The sequence below is a fragment of the Manacus candei genome, unplaced genomic scaffold, assembly GCF_025592945.1.
Source record: "Manacus candei isolate 608988 ecotype Guabito, Panama unplaced genomic scaffold, ASM2559294v1 h1tg000081l, whole genome shotgun sequence".
NCBI classification, from domain to species: domain Eukaryota; kingdom Metazoa; phylum Chordata; class Aves; order Passeriformes; family Pipridae; genus Manacus; species Manacus candei.
The window spans coordinates 1,455,383-1,483,283 of NW_026138129.1; the positions used below are offsets into that span (position 1 = coordinate 1,455,383).

Consider the following 27,901-nt stretch of genomic DNA (forward strand, 5'->3'; position numbering starts at 1 on the left):
GGATCTCACATCCCAGTTGTGATCATCTCTCAACATGTAACAGCCTGTATTTTCCAAAGCCCCTGTCAGAATGGCAGAGCTTTGCAAGACACATGTCACATTTAGTCATTCCTGCTTCAACTCCAAAATAGGCAGGGCACAAATGCAGATGAAGGAGGAGGAGAAGAAGAGAGCAACATGGCCAGACTTTCAGAAAGAAAGTAAGTGCTGTATAGGCAGTCAACCTTTCTACAGGTAGATTCAAGGGATACTGTATACCACCAAGGAACTAACCAATTAAAAGCCTCCTAAGACAGAAAATCCTCTGATGAGTATTCTAGGTGTTGTGGTTTTGTTCTGCAGTTAAAATAATTGCCTAAACAATGTATTTAACCAGAATAGAGTAAATAGGGAAAAGATAATCATGAAGAACAAAACTTCCCAAAGATTAGCCCCTAGTGCTATAATCTTTTGAGCAGACTGCCCTCATTTACACTGAGAGAATAAACACTGGAAAACAAATGTAATTGGCTGTGGGAGGGAGTCATCAGTTTAACCAGCCTCTTCTATCTCCTGTATTTGGGTCGGTGCTCTGCAAGACTGTTTGAGCTTAGTGGCTGCAGTCTTCTGTGAGAAAGCTAAGCCTCAAATGCATTGCACAGCTCCTGAGGATCTCTCACTTAATCTTAGTTAGACTGGCAGAAAGAATGAAAGAGGTGTCAAGTGTGATACACAGCAGGCCTGCTGGAGCCTTGGCTACCTGGTACCAAAGGAAAAGATCCTTCGCCTTATCAGATTTCCTTGGTGAAGGACTCTGCACATTCCTAAGGAGGGGCTTGGGACCAGTCAGTTGGATAACCCCTGGGCAAGGGATGTGGAACAGGCTGAAATGCCTTTGATCAGTGGAAAGAAGAGAAAAAACCACACATACAAAAAAAGCACCATCTCCCATATACGCTCCAGTATTGCACTGCTGAGAGGACGTGACTGAATTAGGAGTTAAGAATTCCTTCAGAGCAGAAGTGCTGATCAGATAACCTGTCCAACACTGCATTTTAAAAATAGTGTCCAGTTAATTTTTTTTAAAGCTTTGTTTTTATTACTGCTAGTGTCAAGAAAAAGAACTGAAATAAAGGCTTTTATAACTGAGTGCTCTTTGCACTATTTCTGGTTCTTGCCTTTGCTACAACAGCTGATAGGATAAGCATTATTCCTACATATTCTCAATCATTTTTCCAGCAGTTTTAGACCTGTGATTGCAAATCTGTAGAATCTGGCAGACTTTTTCTAAGGGATCTGAAGCAGAAACAATCATGTTAACGCCAGGTGCAAATGTCTTGTGAAATATTTTCACCTGAAAATTGCAAGGGTCCATAAACCTAAAAAGATGGGGAAAAATACCACCAGTTTAAGATCTAAGTGCCTTGTAGAGGCTTACAAACACTGCCAAAAAAGGGCATCATTATGATCTAATTCAAAGTGTTTGCTGGCTGTGCATAGTGGCCTGCAAAATAAAAAGCCACCATCCAGATTTGCAACAAAGAAGAAACATTAACAATGGAGTATTAAAAGATTATGTTTTCTGCATTACTTCATTCAAGATTATAAGACAAAAGAAGAAAATGAAAAGGCACATACTGCAATTTTCTCCAAAGCAGAAACTACCTGTGACCTCTATTGTATTAAATGAGTTAATGCATTAACGCTTCCTCCCCTCACCCTCAGATGCCCCCTTGGGAAGCAAAATTGTGCCATCTAGTGGGATTTGGACCAAGTCTTAGCTGTGCATTCCCGATGAACATTATGGACACCCTACAGACCATCTCCACTTGAATCTTTTTACATTATACCATGGACTTTCTTGGATTCCACTTTGATCCAAAGTTCAAATCCCTCCTCTGCCACAGCTGCAGGAAGGGTCTTGTTCACTCTGCCAGGCTTAGGGCCAGAGAAGGGGAGGGGAAGTTGCTTTTTCATTTATCTGCTCAATCGGCTTTCTTCTTGGCTTTTGAGTAGATGAGAAAGGTGGAGAAAAATTATTTTCATGACTATGACTTGGTAAATTTCAAAGACCAAAGCCAAGGTGTTCCCCATGAATGAAGACCCTCTCACCTGCAAAGCAGCCAGCAGCCTTGGTTTTCTGTGCTGCACAGCTACAGAGCTGGTGTATGCAGACAGCACTGTAACACAATCTCATTTCCTAGTATGCTTTTGTAACCTTAGTTAAGCAATAGGCCTAATAGAGGTTTCAGCACAATGGTTTAATCTTTGCCCTTTATGGATTAGTATATCTTTCTGCCAGAAAGCAATTTCACTGCTTGCATTTTTTTATTTCTGTGCTGCTTGTAGTAGAGAGCCATATAATGTACAACTGCAATACTCACATTGGTCCAAGTGTTGCAAGTGACTTACATACCTATCTAATAAAACATGTAGGTGTCCTTCAGGAGCAACTGCTATTGCTGGAGTCACAACATGTGAATGAGTAACAACTCCGTAACACGTTTTCAGTACAAATAAAAGTAAAGTTCACTGGCCAGTCTTCAAATAATTAACAACTCTTTCCTTCACAAACACAGAAAGAAGTGACCTTTTCCAGCAAGACACAAGCTGTTTTTCTCCAACTCGAATCATCCCCTGGAATAATTGGATCAGCTCTGCCCACCAGCAGACCTTTTGTCTTCTATGAAACAACATGGAAAGGAATCTTAAGAATGTTTTGGTCATTTCTTTCGGATTTTTATTCCTCTTTACTGCTTACGGAGGACTCCAAAGTCTACAGGTAAGTGGGAATCTCCCATTGGTTAGCCTGGACAGTTGGCCTGGAAGGGCATCAGAACAGTTGGCAGTAGGAAACACATCCATCTTTCCATGTCTCTGTGAGCAGGATATGCACAAGATTTTCTATGAGGTGGGTTAGGACATTAACTTGCTGCAGGTTAGTATTCCTCACTCAGATTCATAGTATTTACTAAATATTTTATTCTAGTGTTTCTCAAATAGCTTGAATGCTTGTGGCATAATACTTCTTCAGATTCACAAAGGTGTTTGAATAAAAACAAATTTACCTGAGATTTTACTCAAAAGAAGATATTGAAAAACGGAAAACAAATTCAGTTTCTGGAAAGGTTTTTTTTTTATATTTCTAAATTGCTATGGGTTTATAATTATTATTATTATTGTACGTCATTATATAATAATAAAAATGTATGCCCAAACCATTAAATAATTTAAGTATAAAATAATATAGTAATTACTGGGATCATAAAAGATATTATTTTAAATGAAAGGCAGTTGTGGTTTGTAGTGGCATTAACATCCTAAGACATAGTAGCAGAGATGACTTTCTAAAATGACTTGAACACTCAGGATACCATTATAGCACATTTGTTTAACCAAAATGAAAGACTGAGGGTTACTGTTACTGTCTATGAATACTTCAGAGTAGATAAACACAAGGAGAAACTTCTCAGACTAGAAGACTCTGTTGGCCTCATTTCTAGTAAATGGATATAAACTACTCATAAGTAACTTTAGGCAGGATATTAACATATGACCATGGTCAATTGGATTGGATTTTCCCACTGGAGTGGGAATCTGTATGCCTTAAAGGTGGAACTTGACACATAACATGATGCATTTATTTACAATAGCAAGAGATTGATCTCGTTTCAGGAAGAGGTCCTTGCTAGTTCTGTGCCTCTCTCTTCTCCTCTTCTGGAACATCTTCTCATTGCTGACTTTGTCAAATTCTGAGTTCAGAGAAGTTATGCAAAAATATCCCCAAAACTGGATGAACATGTGAGTTGGGGAGACTAATGAGGCAGAGGAAGATAAACCCAAGAAGTTGCAAGTCAGTTCCACTCCCAACTTGATCTTCTCATTTCAACTTTAACAGTATCAAGACAAGAACTACTTTGAGCATAAAACTGTAACACCTGGTTAGATCAGTTATTGCTCCCTTGTCAAAATGTGGCTGAATCAATTACCTCCAACTACAAAGGGCTGCTGTGAGCATATTAGGATATCGAACCTTGATCTCTGAAGAATTTAGAAATTATCAGACCTGTACTTTAAAGCAAAGAATCTTCTACTGTTGCTAAATCAGGCCTTACAATGCAGATCTGAGGATATTCCTGCCTGCCTGAGGACAACGAAGATGATGAAGAGCCTGGAGGGGAAGGAGCATCTGAGGTCACTTGATCACTCCACAGCCTGGAGAAGAGGAGACTGAGGGGAGACCTCATTGCAGTCACAACTTCCTTACGAGAGGAAGAGGAGGGGCAGGCACTGATCTCTTCTCTGTGGTGACCAGTGACAGGACCTGAGGCAATGGCCTGAAGTTGTGCCAGGGGGTGTTTAGGTTGGATACTGGAAAAAGGTTCTTCATCCAAAGGGTGGTTGGGCACTGGAACAGGCTCCCCAGGGAAGTGGTCACAGCACCAGCCTGACAGAGTTCAAGAAGCGTTTGGATGATACTTTCAGGCACATGATGTTACTCTCGGGGATAGTCCTGTGCAGGGCTAAGAGTTGGACTCTGATCCTTGTGGGTCCCTTCCAACTCAGGATATTCTGTGATTCTGTGAACAAGTGAGGGCCAGGAAAAGAAACTATCCTTCATTTAACTTGTTTTCAAAGAGAAACTCAAAAAAATTACATCAAATCTAAGGTCTGACTTACTGAAGCTTTGAATCTGAGAAATCCTCAACTGATTTTGTGTCGTATTTTCGTAACTGTTCTGTCATTGTGAGGAAAACCATAAATCCATAATCAGATTGCTGTGGGGAAAGGAGACAGTAACACCCAGCCCCAGATGCTGCATCTCTCCATTTCTACCTGAAGCCACTCTCTGTACACCATAATAATATGTGCCTGTGATAAAATTTGTCTCAATCACTGTTTTTGTCCATGCAGAGCAGTCTCAACTCAGAAGAAGGCCTGGGTGTTGCTTCCCTAAGCATTCTCTATGCTGCACTCATCTTATCGTCTATGTTCCTCCCTCCAATCCTCATCAAGAAGCTGGGCTGCAAGTGGACCATTGCAATCTCTATGTGCTGCTACATTGCATTCTCCTTAGGGAACTTCTATGCTAGCTGGTACAATTTAAATACTTTAACTCTGTCTACTGTGTTTGAACAAAATAAGTAAGGGCAAAATTCTGACTTCTTCTTTCTCAATTCCTACTCTACCTCTGTGTTGCATATTAGAAAGTTGGATGCAAAAGTGCTACCTGCAAGAAATAGAGATAAATAAATCCAGTAGCAGGTGAACCAAGAGATGAAAATGTGCAAAAAATCAGAATGAATACATCATTCACCCATCTGAAGTTGCTTCTCTAACTCATGTTTGTAGCAGAGATTTCCCTTTGGGAAAAAAATTAGAAATTTCATTTAAAAGCCAAATTACTTTTAGGACTGTTTTTGAAAAGATTGAAAGGAAGGCTATCTTCCAGCCAGTAGTCCTGGGAGAAGAGGTCCACAGGAAGAGGGTAGCTCTTGCCCTGCCTTTTCAGAGGTGGATGAACAACTTCCACTCTCCAGAGACAGGGATTGCAGCTCTTTGGAGGAAAGTTGTTGTGATCCATCTTCTGAAGTGCAGGTACAATGTAATTCTCAGTTAGAAGAAGATAAGGCACATGAGCAAAGACCTAGCCAGCCTAGCTTAGGTCTAGTCCCTGACAGAGCTGGGAGTGCTTGCACATCCCAAACTTCGTAAGACTGGCCTTTTCTGGATTCCATGTAACAGATTTATTGTGTCATACAAAGGATAAATCTATTTCTTTGATGTCTATTTTTGCCTCTGAATCTTAGGACAAATTATCATTATGCTAATGGACAACAGCTATGCTAAATAAAGTGTTCTTTGGCAGGTACACACTAATCCCTACATCTGTGATCCTGGGCTTAGGAGGAGCACCACTCTGGTCTGCCAAATGCACTTACCTCACCATTGCTGGCACTTCTTATGCTGAGAAAGCAGGAAAAAATGCAAAAGACGCTATCAACCAATATTTTGGGGTCTTCTTTCTGGTATTTCAGTCCTCTGGCATCTGGGGAAATCTTACCTCATCCTTGATATTTAGCCAATCTTCCACCAAAGGTAAAATATATTTTAAAATTTTGGCACTTCTTTCTATAAATTTCAGCTAGATAGGTAAAAGGTAAATTTCTGCAGCTGAGCTTCCATAGGCAGTGGAAATAGGCACTTCAGATGTGAGTTAGCTCATCTGAAGATAGATGTATGAAATAAATGGGCTGCTTTGCTCTCTGAAAGTGTCCATTTTCTATCAACTCTTCGTCAGCCATAAAAAGAGTTCAGACAAATAGCTCAAAAATAGGTGTCTATTGAATTCTGATTTAATTCCACCCCTGTGTTGTAAAGCATGGATAGGCTCCTGGAAGTGACAGTTTTTCACATCTAACTTCTATTTAAAGTGGATTAAAACAAAAGGCAAAACATGAAGCAACCTTTTCGCAAAGTTTGTAGTATTGAATTGGTATGCTTTTAAACATTCAAGAGTAGTCAAGCTGATGCTGGTGCTTGCTGAAAATGAGTGCTCTACAGAACTGTCAAGAAGAAATAGCAGTAGCTGTTGGCAGGAGTCTGTGTGCCCAGGCTCCTCTGCTGTATTTCAGGCTCAGACAGCAGATGCCGATGTAGCTTGAAGAAATCACTCAACAGCAGTGCCCTCATTTCCCATGCATGTAATTGGTGTCAGCTTTAAACGGGCAGTTGTGAAGATAAATTAATACTTGGATGCCACCTTAGAGATTCAAAATGCTACGATATATTATCATTGCAGTCTCCCGTGCATTCCTTATCCTGTCAAAGTCATAACAGGGACTTTCCATATACATTCTACTATAAGTAGCAGGAAGTTACCTCTCTTCCCTGGCTCAATTAAGCAGAGTATTCAAACAGGTACTAGTTTAAAACTAAATATCAGGGAGCTGGCATGGGGTTTTAATCTTTGAATCCTTGGCTATATGGCAAAGTAGTTGTCACAAGGTGTGATACTTTTGGAGAATCAGGCTTCCTTTAAACCCAAATAACTACAGATGAAACACCATTAGAGCAGAATGCTAACGAACTGCTTTCAAAGTGCAGTGGAACCCTGCTGACCTGATCACTGAGCCACGTGATATCTCGGGAGGGACTGCCTGTTCTGATTTCGCTTGCAGGGCAGAGGCTGTGGTGCAGCTGTGGGGTCTGCACAGACTGCAACCGTTTTACTCTCCTCTGCCTCACAGCACACATCATTTTAATAAGAGGACTAAACCTCTACTTTTTTTGTCTTGTAAATCCCTTTCTAGTTTTACATCTGAGGATATTCCTCCAAATTCTAAAGAATTTCTTTTACTTATTTTTTTAATCAATTATATAGAATTTCAGAAAATGCAGTGTTCCTGGGAGATGTGCTGTGAACAGCTCTCAAAGTCAAAGACCTTGCATATCTTCACAACAGTGATGAGCAGTTATACCATAAGCTTCTCTACTGTGCCTTCTCAGTGAGACTCAGCTTTAATCTAGAGGGAGCTTCTTTGCAGAGGTGAGAGAGTAAGCATCTCCAACCTCTCCCACATTTTTCTCTCCTCTGACATTGCAACAAAGGTATCCATCCATACTGTTCATATACTTAAAATGTACAATTTCACTGAGCAGTCAGAAAGATATAGCATTTATCTTCAGAATCAAAATGCATAGAATTCAGACATATACCTACACTTGACAAATTGCCTGCATCACTGCATCCAGAGGAAGCATGGCAAAGTTACACCATGAAGCAATACTACAACAGAAGACAGTACTCAGGGTAAATTACAAGTCATGCTTTCTCACTCATCAATATTGCAGCCTTAATTCCAGAGAAACAGTGCAAACCCTGCCTTGCACCTTCCATATCACTAATTGCATGTGCATCTTCAGATGATTCATGAACAGATGAAAAACTTGTTTTACACATTTCCACACTTCACTTGTGTGACTCATCTTTTCCATATGTTAATTTTGCTGAGGGTCTGATTGTCCAATTTTTGCTGAAGGTCTATAGCACTAGCCAGTGGCTATAACAAGGTAATGATTTTCTTTACGTTATTAAATTTTATCTGATGTTAAACCTAAAGTTGTTTATGAAGCTAGTTGAACAGCTGATTCACATTGCAGCAGCTTTGATTGCAAGCAACAAGGAAAACCACACTAAACATACTTATGCAATAACCTTAATTGAAAAATTACAGATCAACTCTTATTTAAGGACTCAGCCAAGGTACAAGTGTACTGCCCTTTATTGTGCTTGGACCAATGACAAATTCTGCAGTGAAAGCATTAAAATAATTGTATGGCTTTTTGATCATCCTTCTCCACTACACAGCTTATTCAGGCTTACACTTTGGATTAGTATTTATTTTTTATCAAGAGGAAGTAGGCATGGTGTCATGGTGACACACAGTGTGTGTGAGCACATGTGTGTGGCTTTGATGTATGACCAGCACAACACTGGTAAGATTGAACAAAGCAAAAGTCTTACTCCAAACCCTGCCGAACTGATCTAGTTTAAGGTATGTTCTCAGAAACTTATAAAGCCAGTAATAAAATAATAAAACCAGGAAAAGCAGACTTCTTGGAAGACTGCATTACTGGGTAGTCGTAATTTGAATTTATAAAACAAAAAGATGTCTTGAAGTGGTTTCTGTTCCTATAACATATACAGACATTATCTGGAGAGGGATAATGTGCAATGGCTGTAAGAACTGTGGACCATCAGTTCAGTGGCAGTGTAAACTAAGGGACTTGTTTCATGGGGTGTTATGACTAAGATGTAGCGATATGCACTGGAACTTTGAATACTGCAAATTGAGCTTGCATTCAGATTTTAACCTTTAATTTTAGTCCTTATTTCCATGTAACCATCAGTTCAGTGTTAAGTCGGAAGCTACTGCTTCTGTTAAATCAAATATTTGTGTGTTAAACTGGGATTCTGAAGTTAATCATTTCTAATCAGGAAGGATTTGAAATGGGGACCAATCACTGAGCACTGGATTCCCATCTCTTTATATCCTTATGTATAGTGTGCAGTTATCTGATCTCTTCACTGACCTGCCTTTCTTTTGGTTCTTACTGAATTAGTGGAAATCTCAGAAGAAGACCTGGCATGCTGTGGAGCATACAACTGCCTGGCTGATACCACTAACACCACTGATTCAGCGAAACCATCCCACTCCTTAATCTACACACTGCTAGGTGTTTACACTGGTAAGTAATACGCACAATCTGTAAGCAATATCACTGATGGGGAATCTAGTACTTCTGAAATCTAGCATGACTTTGCAGATTAAGTTTCTGACTTTGTTCTTCAATCCAATTTGCTAAAAGGAAATAAGATATGTGAGACCTGTAAACAACTCCTTTCTAGCTTCAAATGTTTTATGCCAGAGCTGTATAATTTTTTATCTAAAGGAGCAAGACATTCTTTAAATTTTTTACCTGAAATAAAGTTGAAGCCCAGTGTGGTAACCCCATTGTTTCACCCAAAGTCAGTGTTCCTCTACAGACTAGACTCAAAAGTATGCCCACATTGCAATTACAGGATTACAGCAGCTTATCCAGTTATGCATGAGATGGTTTTAAATTCACTATTGTCAGGACCAGTAATAGTGATCTAGTTATTGATGGCATAGGGCAAATTTATATGCATGCAGAGGTCCAAGATGGTAAGAGCAGCCCAGATAGCAGTACTTGAACTCACCAACTTCTAGTCAAGTGGGGATGCCTATCAGAACTGACTGGTGTCCTACCATATATAAAGAAGTTTTAGCACAAGAACTACATTGTATTTAGAGATGGACCTGAACCACAGCTCCCAGAACAAGCAGTCATTTGAGGGAAGGTTTTTGGACCCCTGCTGACACTTCACAACTGCAGTCAACTCTTAGTTGCCTGCTTGAATACCTTGGTGTGAAAGGCAAAGTTGAAGAGAAGCAGTAGGCAAATTGGCATTTGCTAATTGGCTCCCATTTACTACCTACGGCTGCTAAAGACCTCCCTTGCATAAGGCTAGAAAAGAATCAAAGAGAGGGAAGGCTGATGCCATCAAAAATTGGAAAGACAAATAGATGTGCCGAGATTCATTGAGTGAGGAAATTTCAAAAAGTATCCAGCTCAAAACAAGTTATCCTCTGGATAAAAGAAAGTATTTGGCAAGGCAATATGCCACCTTGACTCCATTAAAATATCTTCACAGTCTCTGAACATAGATGTATTCTCTGTGCTGAGACAGATGCATGGAATTTATTATATGCTCCAACAGAGTGCATGTGATCTACACAGAGCCAGCTCTCACGGGACAAGGACACTGCAGCAAACCCTTCCTCTTTCCCCAGCCTCCATTCCTAATTGGTGAGAAAATGTAAAGAATATCCCCCCATTTCCCTTCCAGAGTGTACTGGAGCTGATGACTTTCTGCTAAAGGCAAGTTTGTCTCACAAGTTTAAATTTAAATTTGATGACTAACATATACAGTGCTCCCTTAGGCTTTGCTCATGTAAAATGAATGCAACCCTGCTGTCTACTGACCCCACATCAGTAGGGTTTCATTTTTCTTTTAAACTTTTAATAAAAGATATGTCTTTTCCCACCTCAAGGGAAAGCAAATAGCTAAATATTTCATCCACAGACGTTTTTAAGTGTGTCCTCTATTTGGTGACTGAATACATATTTTGCCCAGCTTGGGTGGAGACAATACTAGCGTAGTCTTTGTTGTTGAGTTTTCTCAGGGACTGTGAATGTTTTTACTTACATTCATACCAACCACTCTTAAGCCATGTCATTATCTCCTCTAATTGCTCTTGATTCATTTGACATATTTGTTAGAATATTTTTCCTGAAAGTGTGGATTCCCTGCTCTCGCTCATATAAGTCCTGCAATTAGCCCATATGTACTAATAAACACCCTGGCAGAACCAGCAATTACTCACATCATGAAGAGTTTACAGCTCAGCCTCTGTAGGGAACCAGGACACTGGAGAATACAATTTCATTCTAGGAGACATGGAAGAAAAATAATAAACAACAAAAAATTGAGGCAGTTTATTGTAAATCTGCTGATGCATTTGGACATTAAAAGTTCACAGAAGAGACAGTAACCATGCACATAACATAGGAGCACATTAAACAGACAGTGTGGATGGGAAGAGGTGCCTGGTTCTCCTCTTACTCTGAACTCTACTTGTTTCCATGGATGGAATTCTAGTCAGCATAAGTAAGAGAGGAAACATAATCATGCCCTGCATTCATAATGAAACAATCAATTGTGAATCTATGGCTGTTTCATGTATAATATGAGACAAGTTTATCTTCTTGGTAACATAAAAAATTGTATTGATTCACTACACAAGCAACAAACCATTTTCTGATTAACTACCTTATGTATTCTTTCATATGGTGCTTCTGCTAGGAAGTAACTTCAACCTTTTTCAAGTTAGCTAAAATTGCTCACCATCATCATCAAAACAGCACATATTCCATACTCGAAGCATTGTTCTGAGCTGAAATGAAAAAAAAAAAGGAAAAGAAAAAGCACAACATATACTGAGATCCAAGACAGCATTTATTTTTCTTTCCATGTATTCGAAAGAAGATCCCCCCTAGCCAGGAAAAACTTGGCACTAGAAGTGAATATTCCTCTCTCATGTTGATTTAAAGGCTTTTGATAGCTCCCGAGGGAACTGTTCCCAGCCAACTCCCCATCCCCGCACCCCTGGATTGCCCTGGAAGGGTGAGCCATCACCCTCTGCGGCCGTGCAGCTGGCCCGGCGGCTGTCACAACAGGACAGTCACAGTTAAGCTGAGGGGATTTGTGAGGTGTGCAGCTGTATGCAGAAGATGTGAATGTAGATCAGGCCTTCTTGTTTATACAGAAATGGCCTTTACACTGAAACGGAATCAGAGGCATCTGCCAAAGTATCCCACAGAGAGCTAAGCATTAAGTCAGAACAATAACAGCAGCAAGCAACTTCCCATCATTCTTCCAGCATTCCTCAGTTTTTCATGAACTTTTTGTTTTGTTTTTTTTTGCAGCTAGTGGTGTGCTAGCTGTGTTGCTGATTATTATATTTCTGGACCAGATCAAATCTGATCAAGCAGAGACTGAGAAAGAAAAACTAGAGATACCATCTTTTTGGTCTACATTCCTAGCAACTTTCCAGCATCTTAAAGATAAAAGGCAGTGTCTTCTAATCCCTCTGACAATGTACAGTGGGTTTGAACAGGGATTTCTTTCTGGTGACTATACAAAGGTGTGGATGAGAACGGAAATCTATTTCTGTCTGACTTTTTTTTGTGTCTTTGCGTCTTGCTATTGCATCTGAATCTATATTTATGTGTTAAATGAAGATGTTTTCAATGGTGATTTGTGGATTGCTAAATTACTGCTTACTTCTGCTTGAATGAACTCTGAGTGGCATCTTCAAAGAGTAGAGGCCAGCAGTAAATATGTCCCTTGGAACAGCCTCAAAAAGAGTGCAGTAGAGAGCTTAACTCACCAGTGGAGGCCACAGCAGAGAGCTACAGGTTCAAACTCTTCAACTTGTTGTAAATAACAAACTGGGAGAAAAGCCAGAAGCCAGCAAAGCTTTTATATCTTCCTTCCTTCTGGTTTCCCTAGAGTTTGTATAAGTGCAAGTCAGCACACATATCATGTATTTTATTTTGACAACCTTTACGGTAAGAGAGCAAGTCCTCAACATGGCTGGCTGAAAGCCCTCACCAGTCACTAGTGCAATAGGTCCAAACCCTGATGGATTGAAATGATTAAAACCACCTCTGCTCCTCCAGTTTCTCTGCAAATCAAGACACACAGCAGGTGTGTTCTCCATGCATTTGTTGAAAAAAAACGTGAAGAAAGGGAGAAATCTTCCTGAGATGCTGCTTTGATGCTTAAGGTTTCAAACCTTGCATCAAAGAAGATGGAAGAGTACACTTGTTGCTATGTTGGATTGAAAGAGGCACTCCATGATCACCTCCACTGGTCATATGCTCTTATAGATGAGGTCCTCTTCGTTTCTTGGGAGCTGCTCTGTAATGACCGTAGTTTCAACTGTCAATTTTCACCTCTTGGGCTATGAAGGGAATGGCAAAAAATTTCTAGTGCTACTTCCAGGAGTTTTATTTATAGCATGCAGTGCTCTGATTTGTTCTGCTTGTTGTTGCTCTGTTTGCATGGCATCAGTCTGACTGGGACCTGGGTTAGGAGTATTGCTGCTGAAGACCAACTGTATCAATACACCAGGGACTTGTCAGCAAACTCTCCAGCTCTGCTCCTTTGATCTTGTCCATGCTATTTACCAAATACTCAGGCTAAGACCTTTGAACTTTAGGTGTGTATTTTCACGGAAGATAATGTAGCACCACTACCTCTTCTCTTCCAGGCATACGTGACCTGTGCACTAGGGATACAGTACGTTGGCTATGTGATGATCTGCTTTGCAGCTGTAAATTCCCTCTGCTCTCTGCTCTTCGGAAAGATCTCTCAGTTCACGGGTAGAAAACTTCTATTTGCATTAGGTATGTGAATGTTTCTTGAATGACTGATCACCTCATTAATAGATCAGAACCAGTGCTCTACCCCTTGCACCCCATGCACAGGGGGGTAACTCGCTGTCAGCTATCAATTAATACCAAAGCCAGTCTGGAGGCAAACTTCACAAACTTCATTCATGAGAAGAGAGGCAGCACAGTTCACAATTAAGCACTGAATTGAAGTCTTTGCGTTACATCACTTTGCTGGTGATGTAAGTTCACCATGCTTTTGAGGGTATTATCTATGCAGAAAGTGCCCAATAGTCTCGATGCTTTATAGCTCTAATGCAGCCAGTGATAATTAATGCAGAATTTGAGACTTGCACTATAACAGTGAAGGATTTCTCCACTGGGCTGAAAAATCCTCACCTTTATGGAGTGAAAGAAAATCACTGTTGATCTGAGTCTTGGGGAATGGTAAATTTGGAAATTTCAGCAGAATTTCAGGAAAATTTTTAAAGGTTGGCCTGGTGCCATTTCTACTACTTGTTCTAGTAGGGAGAAAAATAAAGTCATATGCCAGAGTGTCAGGCTAGAATAACTTAAGGACTTGTGTATGGGATGGTAATTTTCATTTTGCCTTGAGAAAAAATTTGCATATTTAAGAAAGACCAAAAACCACCAAACCCTCTAGATATCCTTAATTGTTTCCTCTGGCCCTGAATGGAAATCTCATTTAAGGACTAGGCAAGGAGAGCAGAAGGGTTTTTGCACTCCCTTCCCACATGCCTCACATGGTGAGTGCAAGTCTTTCAGCAGCCCCTTCTCCTACTCAGTGGCAGTTCGTGTCCTTTGGTCTAACAGCCATGCCAGCGCTGAGGGATCTCTCAGCTCAGGACACTGCTCAGAACTGTGAAATGAAGACTCTCAAAGGCCTGCACTGTCTTGTATTTCATGTGATATCAACTCAGTCAGCACAAATCTCAAAGAACCAGAAAGATTTTAAGACTGCCTTGTGCTCTAGTTGTGAGAAGAATAAAAAAGCATTATCTATCACTATCTGTCCTGTATATAATTGCATCTATATTTCTCTTCTTTCTTTCTAAATCAACAGCCACAGTTACAAACACCGCCTGTATAATAGCACTACTGCTGTGGAAACCTCATCCTAAGCAGCTCGCTGTGTTTTTTGTATTCCCTGCTCTTTGGGGCCTATCCGATGCTGTTTGGCAAACACAAACTAATGGTAAGTCCCGTTGGCAATGAAATGTATTCTCTTGAGATATAAGAATCTGCATGTTTGCATCTGTAAAACAATGCATGCATAAAAATGATAATGGCATTAAGACAGCATCTAAAAGAAATATGTTGAATCATGGGAAAGTAGAAGAAATAAGAGCACATTTGGAATAAGTAAGAAAAATACTCATAAAACCAATTTTTCCAAGATGAAGAGAGAAGAATACTGCAGCAGATGATAATGAGTATTCAAAATAAATATTCTGGAGGAGTATTTCAAAGAAAATTAGAAACTTAGAAGAATTATACATTTAGTCTGTCTTTTACAATAAAGGAGAGCGCTCTGGATAAAAAATCAGCTCAAAGATCAACAAAAGAAGAAGGAAATTAGCTGTTAGAAGTTACTAGAAAAAAATTGAAGGAGAAAACTACAGAAAGAAACATTATACGAGCAAGTAAATCCATACAGTTCTGATTCATTCAGTTTGAAAAATTATAATCCAATGTGATAAGGCATAAGAAGACAATAAAACGGAGCTGAATCATGGGAGACTTCCACTTGAAGGAAGCCTAACAAGCTAGAGGTCTTTAGCCTGGACAAGTGATAAGTACAGAAACCAGTTGGTAAGGTCATTAAGAATATGGAGAAGGTGATTAGAAATTCACGTTTCTCTTAAAAACAGAATTAGTGGCACCAGATGAAGACAGAAGCCTTTGTAGAAATCAAACCATTTTTTACCCAATGCATAATCAAAGTATAGAATTCATTGCCAAAAATATTTTTCAGTTGGAATTACATCACTTCAGGGGAAAATGTTCTTTGGGGCTATTAAAGGCTGGTGGTCCAGAAGAAATCTCCAGTTCAGAGTGTCCCTACGTCTTTGATTGCCAGAGTCGGAAAGACTTTTGGGGGGAAATATCACTGTATTCTTGCCTCATTTCTTACACTCTTAGCCCAGAAACCTGTTACTGAAAGTATGCCATTGGACTTCTAATCTCATGCATTAGGTTTATTCTTACAGTCTTTTATATTCTGCTTTGTGACACAGTGCAATTAATTATTATGTACTGACAGTTCATATAATGAGCTGATACAAACTGACTTCTGTAAGGGATTGTTTAAACTTATCCCTTAATGAAAACTAAAGTTCTCTTACAGACCCTAAAGCCAGACTCTCAAGTGCTGGAGAGGGCAAGAAAGAGTTCTAGTCTGTGATGACTTGAAGTAAAGTCTGCTCATGACTGTCAGTTACAGTCTTTTTAAATCAATGCCATAGTCTGGGTCAGTAAGACAGTTAAATGATCTCCCTTCTGCTCCTGTATTTTGCCTCTTATTTCATCAATATTGTTTTCCTCTATCTCAAATTCATATTTAGCAGATGCCATAGGAATATACATGTAGCAGAACTAGCTCCTCTGGGCACACATCAGGTTATGTGTCTCGGCCTCCCTCCCTTTGGTGCCTTTGCTTGTTTCAGGAGTTAAGATGATTTCACCCACTAGATAAACTGTCATGAGAGAGCCAAAGGGAAAACACAGCAGTCCATTGCCCAGCACTGACAGTGCTCTCCTTTCAAGCATGTGTAGAATTCCTGCCTCTACACACAAGGAAGCAAGCAGCCAGCAGCTCCAGCTCCAACTCATATCCCCTAGAGGAGAGCTTGCACTTACATCAAGGGACACCCTCTCATCATCTCACATTGTAACCCAGAGCCTTGTGCCTTAGGGAAAAATTTTAAATCAGTGCATTTATTACTCAGGTTCATGAAAGGACAACATCAGTGAGGATTTGCTCTCTCTGAAGTAAAACCGTTCATTCATTTCCTGCTTCTTCAGCCACAATCTTTCTTACTGCTCACTAAGCTTCTTCTCAACACTCTTGAGAGCCATATCTTAGTCTTCCACTGGGCTAAAGGACCTGCCCTTTGTTCTGCTTCTGTCTTTTCCAGAAAGTCTTGCTTCAGACAATGGGCTTCTTTCAGAATCGCAGAAGGGGTTAGGGTTGGAAGGGACCCCTGGACATCAGCTGGTCCAAACCCATTACTCATGCAGGGCCACCCAGGCACAGCCACTTACTTAGGATCATGTCCAGACAGCTTTTGGTTATTTCCATGGAGAGAGACTCCACACTCTCTCTGGACAGTCTGTGCCAGTGCTCACCATCAAAGTAAAATGATTTTCCTATGTTCAGAGGAAACCTCTGGTATTTCAGTTTGTGCCCATCGCCTCTTGTCCATTTTTCTTGGACATCAGTGAAAAGAGCTGGACTCCATCATCTTTGTACCCTCTCTTCAAGGATTTACACACATTTGAGATGTCCTCAGTAAGGACATCTCCTCAGTAAGGTCCCTGCACACCTGATAAAGATGTACCTGAAGCCCTCATTAGGAAAAAAAGGGGTAGGTACAGAGGACCTAAGTATTAGAGAAGGTGTTTGGGAAGTGGTTGTAGTTCCCAAACCCCCACATGAGACATAGGCAGTTTCATGCTTATTTAATGGTGAGTGAGCTCTGGAGCTATGTGACAAGACATACGCTCTATTACTGCACTGTAACAGGTCATGTCCATTCCTAGATTCCTACAGGATACTAGTGAAAATTTCACCTGTGTTTTAGCTTGGAAAAAAACCCATATGTTCCTTTTCCTTGCATAATGTCTTTTTTTTTTTTTTTTTGTTAGTACCTTATTCAGCTGTTTCACAGCTCCCAGTTATAAAATTGTACAAAGTTTGCTTTGTCACATTGTCACAATGAAATGCTGAGTGATAACATGAAACCTTAACAGAGAGGTGCAGTGACATTAACTCACAATGCTGCATCCTAGAACAGGATCTTTTGTTTGACATATCCACTTGGGGCTAGATGTCTTCTCCCCTTCATCAGTTTTATACAGATATACATCACATGAGAAATTCCCATCATCAAAGGTCATAAGACCTCCAAAACAGCATTGCTGACTAGAGTCTGTGGTATTTCCCTTGGTAAGCTCCCATGACTGCTGATAGGGCTTCAATAGATTAACCAGTGAATACATGCAATGGCATTGTGCCACATTCTTAAGGCATTCTGTGGTAATCAAAGATGGCTCACTTTGTGCTGCTGTGAATAGTTAATACTCGAGTACCCCCTAGAGGATATGTAGGCTTATGGTGGATGAATCCCTTCGCCTTATAAAGGCTTCCTAACATGTTTTCATTCATGTATGGACACTCTAATTTATTTCCAATAAAAGCTGCTTCATTTCAGAGCATGTAGTGCCCTTTCTTGTTTAACTTGAGCATAGATGCTGTTATTACCCATTGACAATTTCACTTCTGGTATAACAATTGTGTAGCACAGAGCTGTCAGGTAGATTACAGTAAAATCAAGTTCTTTACAGGCTGATGTGCATCTTCAGAAAGGATATGAATGAGTCTAAAGAGTTTATAAACCTGGGCTCAAATAATTTTCAGCAGTCCTGTCGTGTACACATGCCTACTACAACCGGGGGAAGGAGTAGGAAAACGAACAGTGGTAAACAAGCAGGATAATTGCCATGGAAGTGAACTGTAAAAATGCAGACCTAGCAGCCTCTCTACTCAGCCAGCCCAGCAGGTCCTGGTGAAGTTTCAGCTAGGCAATTTGCACCACACTGCACTTGACCGTGTTTGTGATGAGGACAAATATTTAGGTTTGGGGCAAAACCACCATTGTGCTCCTATGTAACTGCTAGCTAATAGCACATGTGTATCCTGAAAATGAGGACTTCCCGGCCAGGTCAGCCCTTCCTATAGGTGAACTTTGGACTAGATCCTCACTCAATTCTCCCATTGTTTTGGTTGAAAAAGAAGGCTTCAAAATAGCAAGGGAAAACATGTACCAGCTGAATGCTAGAATCTTAACATATAGAACTGTCATGGCATCAGAAACCTTCCTATGTTAAACTCTCCTCACTAATCACTTTCCAGAAGATAACGCTGGGCATATCAGGAAAGTTTTATGAACAACTTGCACTTTTTTGTTTATTAGGCAAAACTATGAAGGATTATCGTATAATTCATGCTACGCTCCACTCAGCCAGTTTAATGAACTAAGTACATCTTGTGATGGACTTATCCAGATTTTCCATCATGTGTAAATTGAAAGAGTTCAGTAAATGTCCTCTTGAAGTCATCAGGATTCAGTAGGTTTTTACATACAGATGAAGTCTCCCCCTACCTAACAAAACTGAAGGGATAGTTGAGTCTACCCAGACTTTAAGAGAACTTTGTACTCCTCTGTGCCTTTTGGCTAAATGTACATATTTCAAACAGATATGATGTTAGAGAAGTGGATGAGAAGAGTCAAGGTTCATGATATTCCTGTCTTCCCTCCCTGCACACCATAGTTGAGTCAGAGGAAATGCTCCCTTCTTTATCACAACTGATGCTAGCTCAGCACCCAGAGGAAAGCAAGGTCTCCCCCCTTTCCTGTCTGCTCCACTAGTCAGACCTGGAGACTGGGAATCCTACCCTGACTCCCAGTTGTGGGTGTGCTACTGATCAAACTCAGTGGGATCTTCCCAGTGAACACAACTGCATTAGAATGATCTGTTTAACTAAGTCTCTATGTCAAGCAAGTTTTTCAACTGCTGCCCAGGGGTTCTGTGTGCATCAAGGGTATTCTATTTGCCAAACCATCCAGGAGCTGAAAACCTGGTTATCTCAGAGGTGCAAATCTTCCCTGCATACTAAATTTGAGCCCAACTGTAGCAGTTTTCTCAGTTTTCTGATTTAAGTGTTTTGGGTCAGTTTATTTCTCTCAACTTGGCACATATGAATAGCAGACATTACTACCACTGGCAACACTGTGTGAGCCTCACCTGGGGGCTCCCTGAGGCTGAGTTCTGGTGAAAACAAGGGCCATGCATTTTACACAAACAGTCTCTGCATGTTCTCAGGCAGGCGAAAGAAATAGTTTGAAGAAAAGTCAACAGTGCATGCAGGGTACAATCAAGTTCTTCCCAAAACTGGTGACGTATGGGAGCATCTTAGTCCCTGAGGACCATGTTGTCCCTAGTCAAAACTGCCTGTTCTGTGAAAGCCTGCAAGGACTTGGTATGATTTTCTCAATAGTTATACATGGGGACCCTACAATGTCAAAAGCCAGTTCTGGACATCTCCTCTTCCTCCTTACTTACTTGTTCATCAGTGCAAGAACCTTCATTTTTGTGGCTTATATTTTGAAAAATAAACTTCCTGGCATCTCACTTCAATAGAGTCCATCCTTCCTTCCTCATGTTTTCATTCCCTTTTATCTGATATTCTCTATTTTGTCTGGTTGGCTCTATTATTTCACTTATAATAATTCACAGAGGCACAAAAAATTTTAAGACAAAGTTTGTATTTTCCTTTCTCTGACAGGTATGAGGGAGGGTCTGTCTTCCCCATTGCAATCTATTTATTCCCTTCGCAGAAAATACATGGTAGCAGGCTTAATCTTCACAAGCCATGTCCTTCCTTCCTTCCTTCCAGGACTCTATGGCATTTTATTTGAGAAACACAAGGAGGCTGCCTTTGCAAATTACCGTCTCTGGGAGTCACTTGGATTTGTCATCGCCTTTGGTTATAGCACCAAATTGCAAGTTTACATCAAACTGTACATTTTATTGTCTGTGCTTGTGTTGTCTATGGTGACATATGGAGCAGTTGAATGCCTTGAGGCTAAGAGCTCCCCTGGGACACCTACTGCTACAAAGAAGGAAAATGGAGGACCCCTGACCCAAGAAACACACATGTAATCCAACAGGGGCAAAGTGATAGAGGCAAAGTAAACAAACTGGCCAGTTCCTATGTCTCCAAGGGCATTCCAATATGTATTACCTCCAGAAAGATGGTAATGGAACAGATTTCAAGGCCAATATAATACAAATGTCTTAAAAGTAAAAATCTCTTTTGACGTCTCAGCTTTATAAGGGAAGACTGTCTGACTTCACCCTTTCATGCAGATGACTAACTAAATGTTGTGTATTGTTTTAATTAATAAAGTCTTAATAAATGTAAACCAAACTCTTAAAGTCCTCATATTTTTATTTCTGTGGATAAGACCTAGTACCATAGCTTTACAATGAAACCACACTCATGTGGAATGAGAAGATAAGAGCAACTGGTGTTGCTCAGCTGATTGCAGACAACACACATCTTTTCTTTTAAAGATTTATGTTATTCTTATGCTGCATTCTTTAACACTTGCCGCAAATAACATCAACTTATAAACTGGCTATATCTACACATCATATCTTCACACCTCATACTCCACTGACCACTAAGTCCACCAGCTTGTCTCAGGTCAGCAGACAGCTGTGTTTCTGTCCATGTCATCCCTCTATCCCAGATCTCTTTCTCCTTTGGTTTTCCTGTCTCCAATTTTTCTGTCACCAGTTGCAGCAACTTCATCCTAAAAGAGGTGCCTTTCACATAACCAAATACTTCAGTTATTATGACCTTCCCCACCAGCTAAAAGCTGCAAACAAAGACTGTTTTCTAAATTATTACAGAAACAAAAAGAATGTCAGCATTTTAACTGGAGAACAGGGACCTTTTGTTAGAGGAATTCATGGGAATAAAAACAATGTTGCTTTATAAAACATTGGTATCATATATTTAGTTTCCCAGCCAAACTGAAAACATTAACCACATTCACTTTTTTATGATGCCTAATTGAGAAAAAAATCAACATATGTTTGTTTCGCTCAGCGTAAGGAAGAACAAACTGAAATTCTTAGTGAAACACATGGAAAAGAATGATATCTTGGATTTATTTTGATTAGAGTTTCCTTTTACAAAACAAATAAAATATGCTATTTCTGCAGTGAAAAGCTGAAAAGGAGAGTTACACAGCAGTAAAGAGAAAACAATGCAATTTTATCATTACACCAGTCGATATCAAACTGCATGGATGCTCATAGCATCATAATTAAATTGATAAACTGAAGTATGTGTATGATCAACATCAGCAATGCTCCTTGCTCTTTCTTTCATAGATACTCTGTAATTTGAATGGTGATTTGTTAATCGTCTGAGTCCCTGAAAACTAAAGAGAAGGTAGAGCAATTCTATAATATTGCTATGAAAACGTATTTGTTGTTACAGGAATTTGGGGGGCATAAGGAGATAATTGGGCATCTCAATCAATGGGCAGGTAAATGAGCTGAGCTCCTCAAGAGAAATGTTTCAGTGATTTCAAAAACTTCAGTGATTTCAAACACTTCCCTGGAAGTGTTCAAGGCCAGGTTGGATTGGGCTTTGAGCAATCTGCTCTAGTCAGCGCAGGGCAGCACTGAACTGTATGCTTGAGGCTCTTATGCCATGGTCCAGAATTGTAGTCACTTTCACAACTAAGTGGCAGAAAAACAAGGGAAATTGTGATCAGTACCATAAAATAAACACTTCAATGAGAAGTACTGTGGGCATTTATTTTAATGTTGCATACACAAAGAGCACATGACCACATCCCATTCAAGTCTCACTCAAGAGACATTACATTCAGGTAAGGTTATTCCAATCTAAGCCAGTCACTCAGCCAAAGTAATTTTCAGCCTTACAGATCCATCCAGTCCTTTTCACAAGTTAAATCTTGCTAACAGTTCTGACCTGCTACAGTGGTTGAGCTACAGTGCAGCCCTTTGCGGGGAAGAATTACTTCTTATCTAGGATGAGATTACCCTCCTCATCTTTGATTTGAACTCGTCCAGTGGAGTACTTGGTTTCCCGTCTGCCGTTGCAGTACACAGTTTTCACGGTGCCATCTGGGTACTCCCGCCTCTTGAACTGTGCAGTGTGAATCTCCTTCTGGCCATTACTGAATATCACTATTTTATCTCCATTCCTGAAAGAAATAGCAATGAATGCAGTGATGAGAAGGCACTGTCTTTGTTAACCTGTCTCACTGAGCTGTCTAATGTGACTCAAAGAAAGCAGAAAATAATGTCAGAATTAACACAGGATGGCATTAGAGATCTTATCTCACAAAAAGATTTCAATACATAGTATAATAGCTAATGGAGATTTGCGTTTTACATGACTTCATGGAGGGATCTCAAGGCTTTTTGCAGGCAGAAAATCTATTTTACAACAGGAACCTTTCGAAGCCCAGAAGAGGCACAAATGAAAGATTCCTGTTTTTCTCATGTTGCATGGAGGAATAGAGAGACAATACATGAAATGCCTTGCCTGAGATTAGAAAGGGAGCCAAATGGGTAAGAATACAGCTTAGGAGCCCTCACCGTGAGTCCTTTAGCACCTACATTTTTAACACAGACAACTGGTGATCTCCCAGCAACTCTGGCCAGTGTAAAGTTACAAGGAACCAAATGAGGAATATTTCACAGTCACTTTGCCAGTGACAAATGATCATCTATCACTCAAGGTGGAAGTGAACAGTTTTCAGTGCTACATTGTAGCAAAACCTTTGCTATCTTAAAAATCCTTTCTCCTTTCATCTAGAAATTTCCTAGCTATGCCAAACCCAGCCACAGTTCTAAATGTCAGTATCATTGGGTGTGTGTCCAATGCCTGGTTCCTGTCATTTATACAAGACTTACTTTTCTACTTTTACTACTGTGCCATCTGGGAAAAAAGTTTCCTTCAGTCCGTCACTATAGAGGCACTTCACTGTGTGATCTGGGAACACAATTTCTTGTGTGCCATCAGGATAATGTTTTTCTGTGGAAAAGAAGATGTAAGAAGTCTAGTATTCTTTCATGCTTCTGTACACACAGCTAGGTCAGGATTTTTTTGGATATCGCAGTGAGGATGGAAATTATATGCAGAGTACAGCTAAAGAAATTAAAGAATCACATAAACAGATAATCAAAATTAGAAGAGTTACATTTATATTCCATTACTATACTTGCTCTGTAGGAGGAAACTGAGCAGTGAAGTGATGGAATATACTGGAAGTGAAATGCAAAGACACTGTTAAATGGCAAGAAAATACTTAATCTCTTGGAGTCAGAACGCAGACCACACTTTCATAGTAGAAATAAATCTGCACATACCGTTCACGCTTATGAGCTCTTGCATACCTATCTGATTATTAGGGAACTGCAGCACCTTCAGACCATCTGGATAAGCAGTGTGGGTTGTCTGTGCATCTGCATAATAATAAATCTGGAAGGAGAGTGAAGTGGTAGCAGTATGTTCACAATATTTGCATAAGCAGATTCAACCATAACAATGTGCTTAAAAATAAGCCATCTTTAAAAAGTCATTTCAAGGTCGTTTTCTGCATCTGCCATCCATAAAAGTATCTGTGTTCACATTGCTGTTCCTTCCTCTCATTCACTCTCCTCCTCATGACTGTGTCTAGATGACACTATGTTCATCTCTGTGGCATACAGAGATAGAGTGCATACATGAAAGTCATCCTCCTATTTCTTTGCTTTGGATCTCATCCATGAACTATTAATTTAAAATAGCCCTACTGCTACCAAGGCCTCACTTATTTCCACTCTAGCTCACATACTTATTAACTACTTATATTTATATAATGCCAAGAGGAATTAGCTACTCTACAAATGAATAAAAACAAGTCCTTGCTTCAGACAGCTGCTTCTGCCCCTTGCCTTGTTCAGTCTCCTGCTTGGCCAACCACATATTTTTTCCTTCTTTGACTGTTACCTTCGTACCTTTCCACTTTTGTCCTTGTAGATGAAGAAGTTTCACTGCTCAGGGTTGTTAAACCAACACCCTTCCTTATCAACTTATCTCAGAATTAATAGATCAAGATAAATGATAGGACCTTGTTGGAAAATCAATTAATCATTTTATTTTCCACAAAGAAAAAAAAAGTTACACACCACTCTCTGATCTGGCATGATCTTCTTTACATCTCCATTGGAAAAGCTAATTGTTGTTGTCCTTTTATCAACACTAATCTCTTTTCTAGTACCATTGCGGAAAGTGAGGATTCGACGTCCATCGGTAAGCACCTCTTCTACCTTCAAACACATAAAGCATCTAATTGAAGTCAAAGGAAATGAGCAGCATTGCACTGCCTTCCAATTAAACTGGAGTTTGAAGTAAGTAATTCTATGCCTTTATATTTCAGAAGTTATCGCTGCAGAACAGGCCTTATTTTTTTTTTTCATTTGTGTATAAAGGGAGCCAAAAGAAATTTTCTTTTCACAAGATGAACTTACTTGCATCACATATCCCAAATTCTCACCCTATTGCCTTGTTTTTCTGTTAAGGGAGGTAAGGTACGCAGCCCTGTGGCAATAGGGATGCCAGTCAGGTTTTTCCTTGACCAACTTCAGTGAATTATTGTCTGGACTCATTTCATATATGCTTGTGCATCTTCCACACAGGTGACTTGAGAGACCCTGCTTCTGGATTATGTGAGCCAAAACGATTTAATTGCTGTATTAACACAGAGTGCTGACAAGATAAGTTAACAATCGTTTTCCAAATAATCCTGTATGGACATTCAGTACTACAGAATTAATTGTGGCTGCATGCAGAAAGCTGAAAAATTGCTCAAAACTTCTTAACAGCAGACAATAATGCCACCAGTGTGCTCTTCTACAAACAATACGCTGGTCAGAGAAGGTTTCATACCCAGCACAGCCTCTGGTTAATCAGTTTCCCTGGTATTACTATGGCAGCTGGTTCTGTTCACCATATATCAAATCCTACAATATAATTCATTTGAAGTCCAAAAAAGAAGACAACCAGAAGATGCACTATAGCTTTGCCATTTAGTTCCAACAATCAGAATATCCACAAAAAGGGAATGCCTCCCAACCAAAAAAAAAAAAACAAAAATCCTATTTTCTCTTACCTTTCCATCACAATACTCTATTTTTTCCTGCACCTCTTCCTCACTCTTTCTTCTTTCTTGATTCAACATTGACCTTCCAGATAATTTTGGAGGCTATGTTATGAAAACATCACAGTCAGTGTTATACAAACATATATGTTTTAAAAATATTTTCATTAATTTTAATCAACAGTGCAAACCCCATGTTTACTTTCACACATGCAGAGGAAAGATGCCCTTCTTTTAGGTATTGCCTTGTCTTTGCAATGAATTTTTATGTTTTAGTTGTAGCTAGAAATTTTGCACATTAACTCAAATTATCTTCAGTTTGCACAGCTAAAGGTAGCAAAAAGGAAGTCCAAAAATGAAGTGACAAGAGTGCATTCTGGCAAAATTACACGGTACAAAATGGAGAAAATAAACACAAGAACAGAGAGGAGAACTATCTCTGAATATTGGGTTACTGATTTACAAAGAAAGGTACCTATATAAGCTAGAGCCACTCTTCCAAAACAAATTACGTGGCCTTTAGCTCTTAGGTAATGCTATCTATGTAGGTAGGGGCTATTCTGGATGTTGCAATTCCGATTTACCATTGCCATGAGTGCTCTTTGCAGTGTGGCAGCATAAAGGAGCCTTAAGTTAATCGGCATCTGGCACATAGCATCCAGGGTAGCTACCAGATGATGTTAATTACTTTTGAAGATGTGGTGAAATTTTGAATTACAGGATCCAAAGGAATAGGGAATACTGCTCCCCACAGGGCAATGATATGCTTCAGTAAATGGCTATAAACACCGTGCGTGTATGTGAGATACATTCCTAATGCTCTGTCCACTGCATAGCCTAGAAAGTGGGAATGGAGTGTTTTCCTTTCTTGGTATGTTTTATTTCTGTTGGAAATGGAAAGAAGGCATTTGCTGATCATGGAAGAACCAGAATCATAAGTAGCTCAAACCTTTTTTTCAGCATCCAGAAAAGCACAACTGTCTGTAAATACTTTGTTGTTATCTGCAGTTATGCCACTTCTCCTGTGTGTGGTCACTAAAGCCACTTTATTCTGAGGTTTTAGCAGCTTTTCTGTCTTTTTAAGAGTTTATTCTTCCAGAGACAAAATTAAAATGGTAACTAACAACATAAATCTATTAATATTCAACAGTTGTGCAGGACCACATTGATAAAGAAATCTAATCTATTATTTGAAAGCCATTACAATATTGTTTTAAAGACTGTACTTATATCATGAGTAGATGAAAGAAAATAAAGCCAGGAGAGTATTTTTCTGAATGGAAGCTAGCATGCTGTATATGAAAACTAAGACCACAGACTAACTGAAATTCTATTTTATAGAGTTACATGGTGGAATACCTCTCTTTCTTCGTTGTTATTGCAGGGTACAAAGCTGCAAGTGTCATTGCTATGGTTATGTGAGAGGGACATGTCTTCTGAGCTATCTGAAACTGGCAAAGGCATGCCTGTAAGAAAAAGCAAAGTAAAAGGGGTCATTGAAAGCATATGCAAATTGCTGAATCACATTTTCATACCTATCTCAGGTTTTTTAAAGATGTCTCAGAGTCTGGCAACACATTGCTTCTTACAGTGATAATATTTGCTAACATTTTTCCATCCTTCCAAAGGTGCTTTTTCCTGGACCAAAATGAAGTGCAGTCCACATCCATTCTCCCGCCTTTAAACTTCCAGGACAACAAACTCAGTAAGTAAGCAGCTGAGAGCACAGTTTGCTCTCCCCTCTTGTAAAATACAAATTTGATAATTCTTCTAAGAATAATAGGAGTGTTTTAGTGATAACATCCTCTGCAAGTCAAGAGTTAAAGACCAGCGTCTCCAAGTCATTTGCAGACCATTTTAAGCAGGTAGAAAGTTTCCACATATCTTACCTTTTACACAGGAAGATGAGTTAGGCTCCTTGAAAAGACCAGTTACATGTGAGACAGCTCCAGGTGATTTTCTACTATCTGTTTTTCCTCCAGTAGGAGAGGGCTGATGTACAACCTGAAGAAAAATAGAGAGGGCCTGGCCTACAGTCATGCTTCACTGTAAGATGGGAGTTGTCACTGACATGGCCAGAGTGCACTTCCCCTTCCTAGAAGTTTAGCTGTCTGTGTTTGGGTATTGTGCATGGGTCTAACCTTAGTTCAGACTATTGTGGAGAAAGGAAGGTGGAAGAACTGGAAGAAGTGTCAGACAATACCATGCCCACCACCCTGCCCACTGCTTCCCATCTCTTGGTTTGGGAAGTCCATCTCATGGACTTCATTTGGTCCATGTTAGTTTGCATTGCAGTTGTCTGTACCTGGCCATGCACCTCATTGATCCAAATGCCAGCCCTGACCCACAGGATGAATTCCCTTCATGACCCCAGACCTGTC

General features: G+C 39.9%; 2 protein-coding genes across 2 annotated transcripts in view; one reads left to right on the forward strand and one right to left on the reverse strand.

The window, feature by feature from the left end:
- Nucleotides 1-2,486: 2,486 nt before the first annotated feature.
- On the forward strand, nucleotides 2,487-20,758 carry UNC93A (unc-93 homolog A). Its single transcript, XM_051811162.1, has 8 exons — nucleotides 2,487-2,761; nucleotides 4,894-5,075; nucleotides 5,849-6,078; nucleotides 9,106-9,231; nucleotides 12,055-12,272; nucleotides 13,404-13,539; nucleotides 14,609-14,740; nucleotides 20,225-20,758. The coding sequence occupies exons 1-8, from the start codon at nucleotides 2,675-2,677 to the stop codon at nucleotides 20,488-20,490; spliced, it is 1,377 nt and encodes a 458-aa protein (XP_051667122.1). The 5' UTR covers nucleotides 2,487-2,674; the 3' UTR covers nucleotides 20,491-20,758.
- A 727-nt stretch (nucleotides 20,759-21,485) lies between these two features.
- The window catches only part of LOC127481690 (centromere protein J-like), a 43,788-nt gene continuing 37,372 nt past the window's right edge, over nucleotides 21,486-27,901 (reverse strand). Inside the window, exons 11-17 of the mRNA XM_051811254.1 lie at nucleotides 27,410-27,524; nucleotides 26,880-26,986; nucleotides 25,533-25,625; nucleotides 24,550-24,690; nucleotides 23,776-23,860; nucleotides 23,293-23,413; nucleotides 21,486-22,577 (exon numbers count right to left, since the gene is read on the reverse strand). Coding sequence (XP_051667214.1) covers nucleotides 22,388-22,577; nucleotides 23,293-23,413; nucleotides 23,776-23,860; nucleotides 24,550-24,690; nucleotides 25,533-25,625; nucleotides 26,880-26,986; nucleotides 27,410-27,524 — 852 coding nt within the window. The 3' untranslated portion in view covers nucleotides 21,486-22,387. The remainder of the gene's footprint in view (nucleotides 22,578-23,292; nucleotides 23,414-23,775; nucleotides 23,861-24,549; nucleotides 24,691-25,532; nucleotides 25,626-26,879; nucleotides 26,987-27,409; nucleotides 27,525-27,901) is intronic.

What these genes read in the sequence shown, in the direction of transcription:
- UNC93A (XM_051811162.1), top strand. Translation starts at nt 2,675, where the DNA reads ATGGAAAGGAATCTTAAGAATGTTTTGGTCATTTCTTTCGGATTTTTA. An exon ending in TTTCTGGTGACTATACAAAG is followed by an intron (nt 12,273 to 13,403) that starts GTGTGGATGAGA and finishes CTTCTCTTCCAG; the next exon opens with GCATACGTGACCTGTGCACT. An exon ending in AAAACTTCTATTTGCATTAG is followed by an intron (nt 13,540 to 14,608) that starts GTATGTGAATGT and finishes CTAAATCAACAG; the next exon opens with CCACAGTTACAAACACCGCC.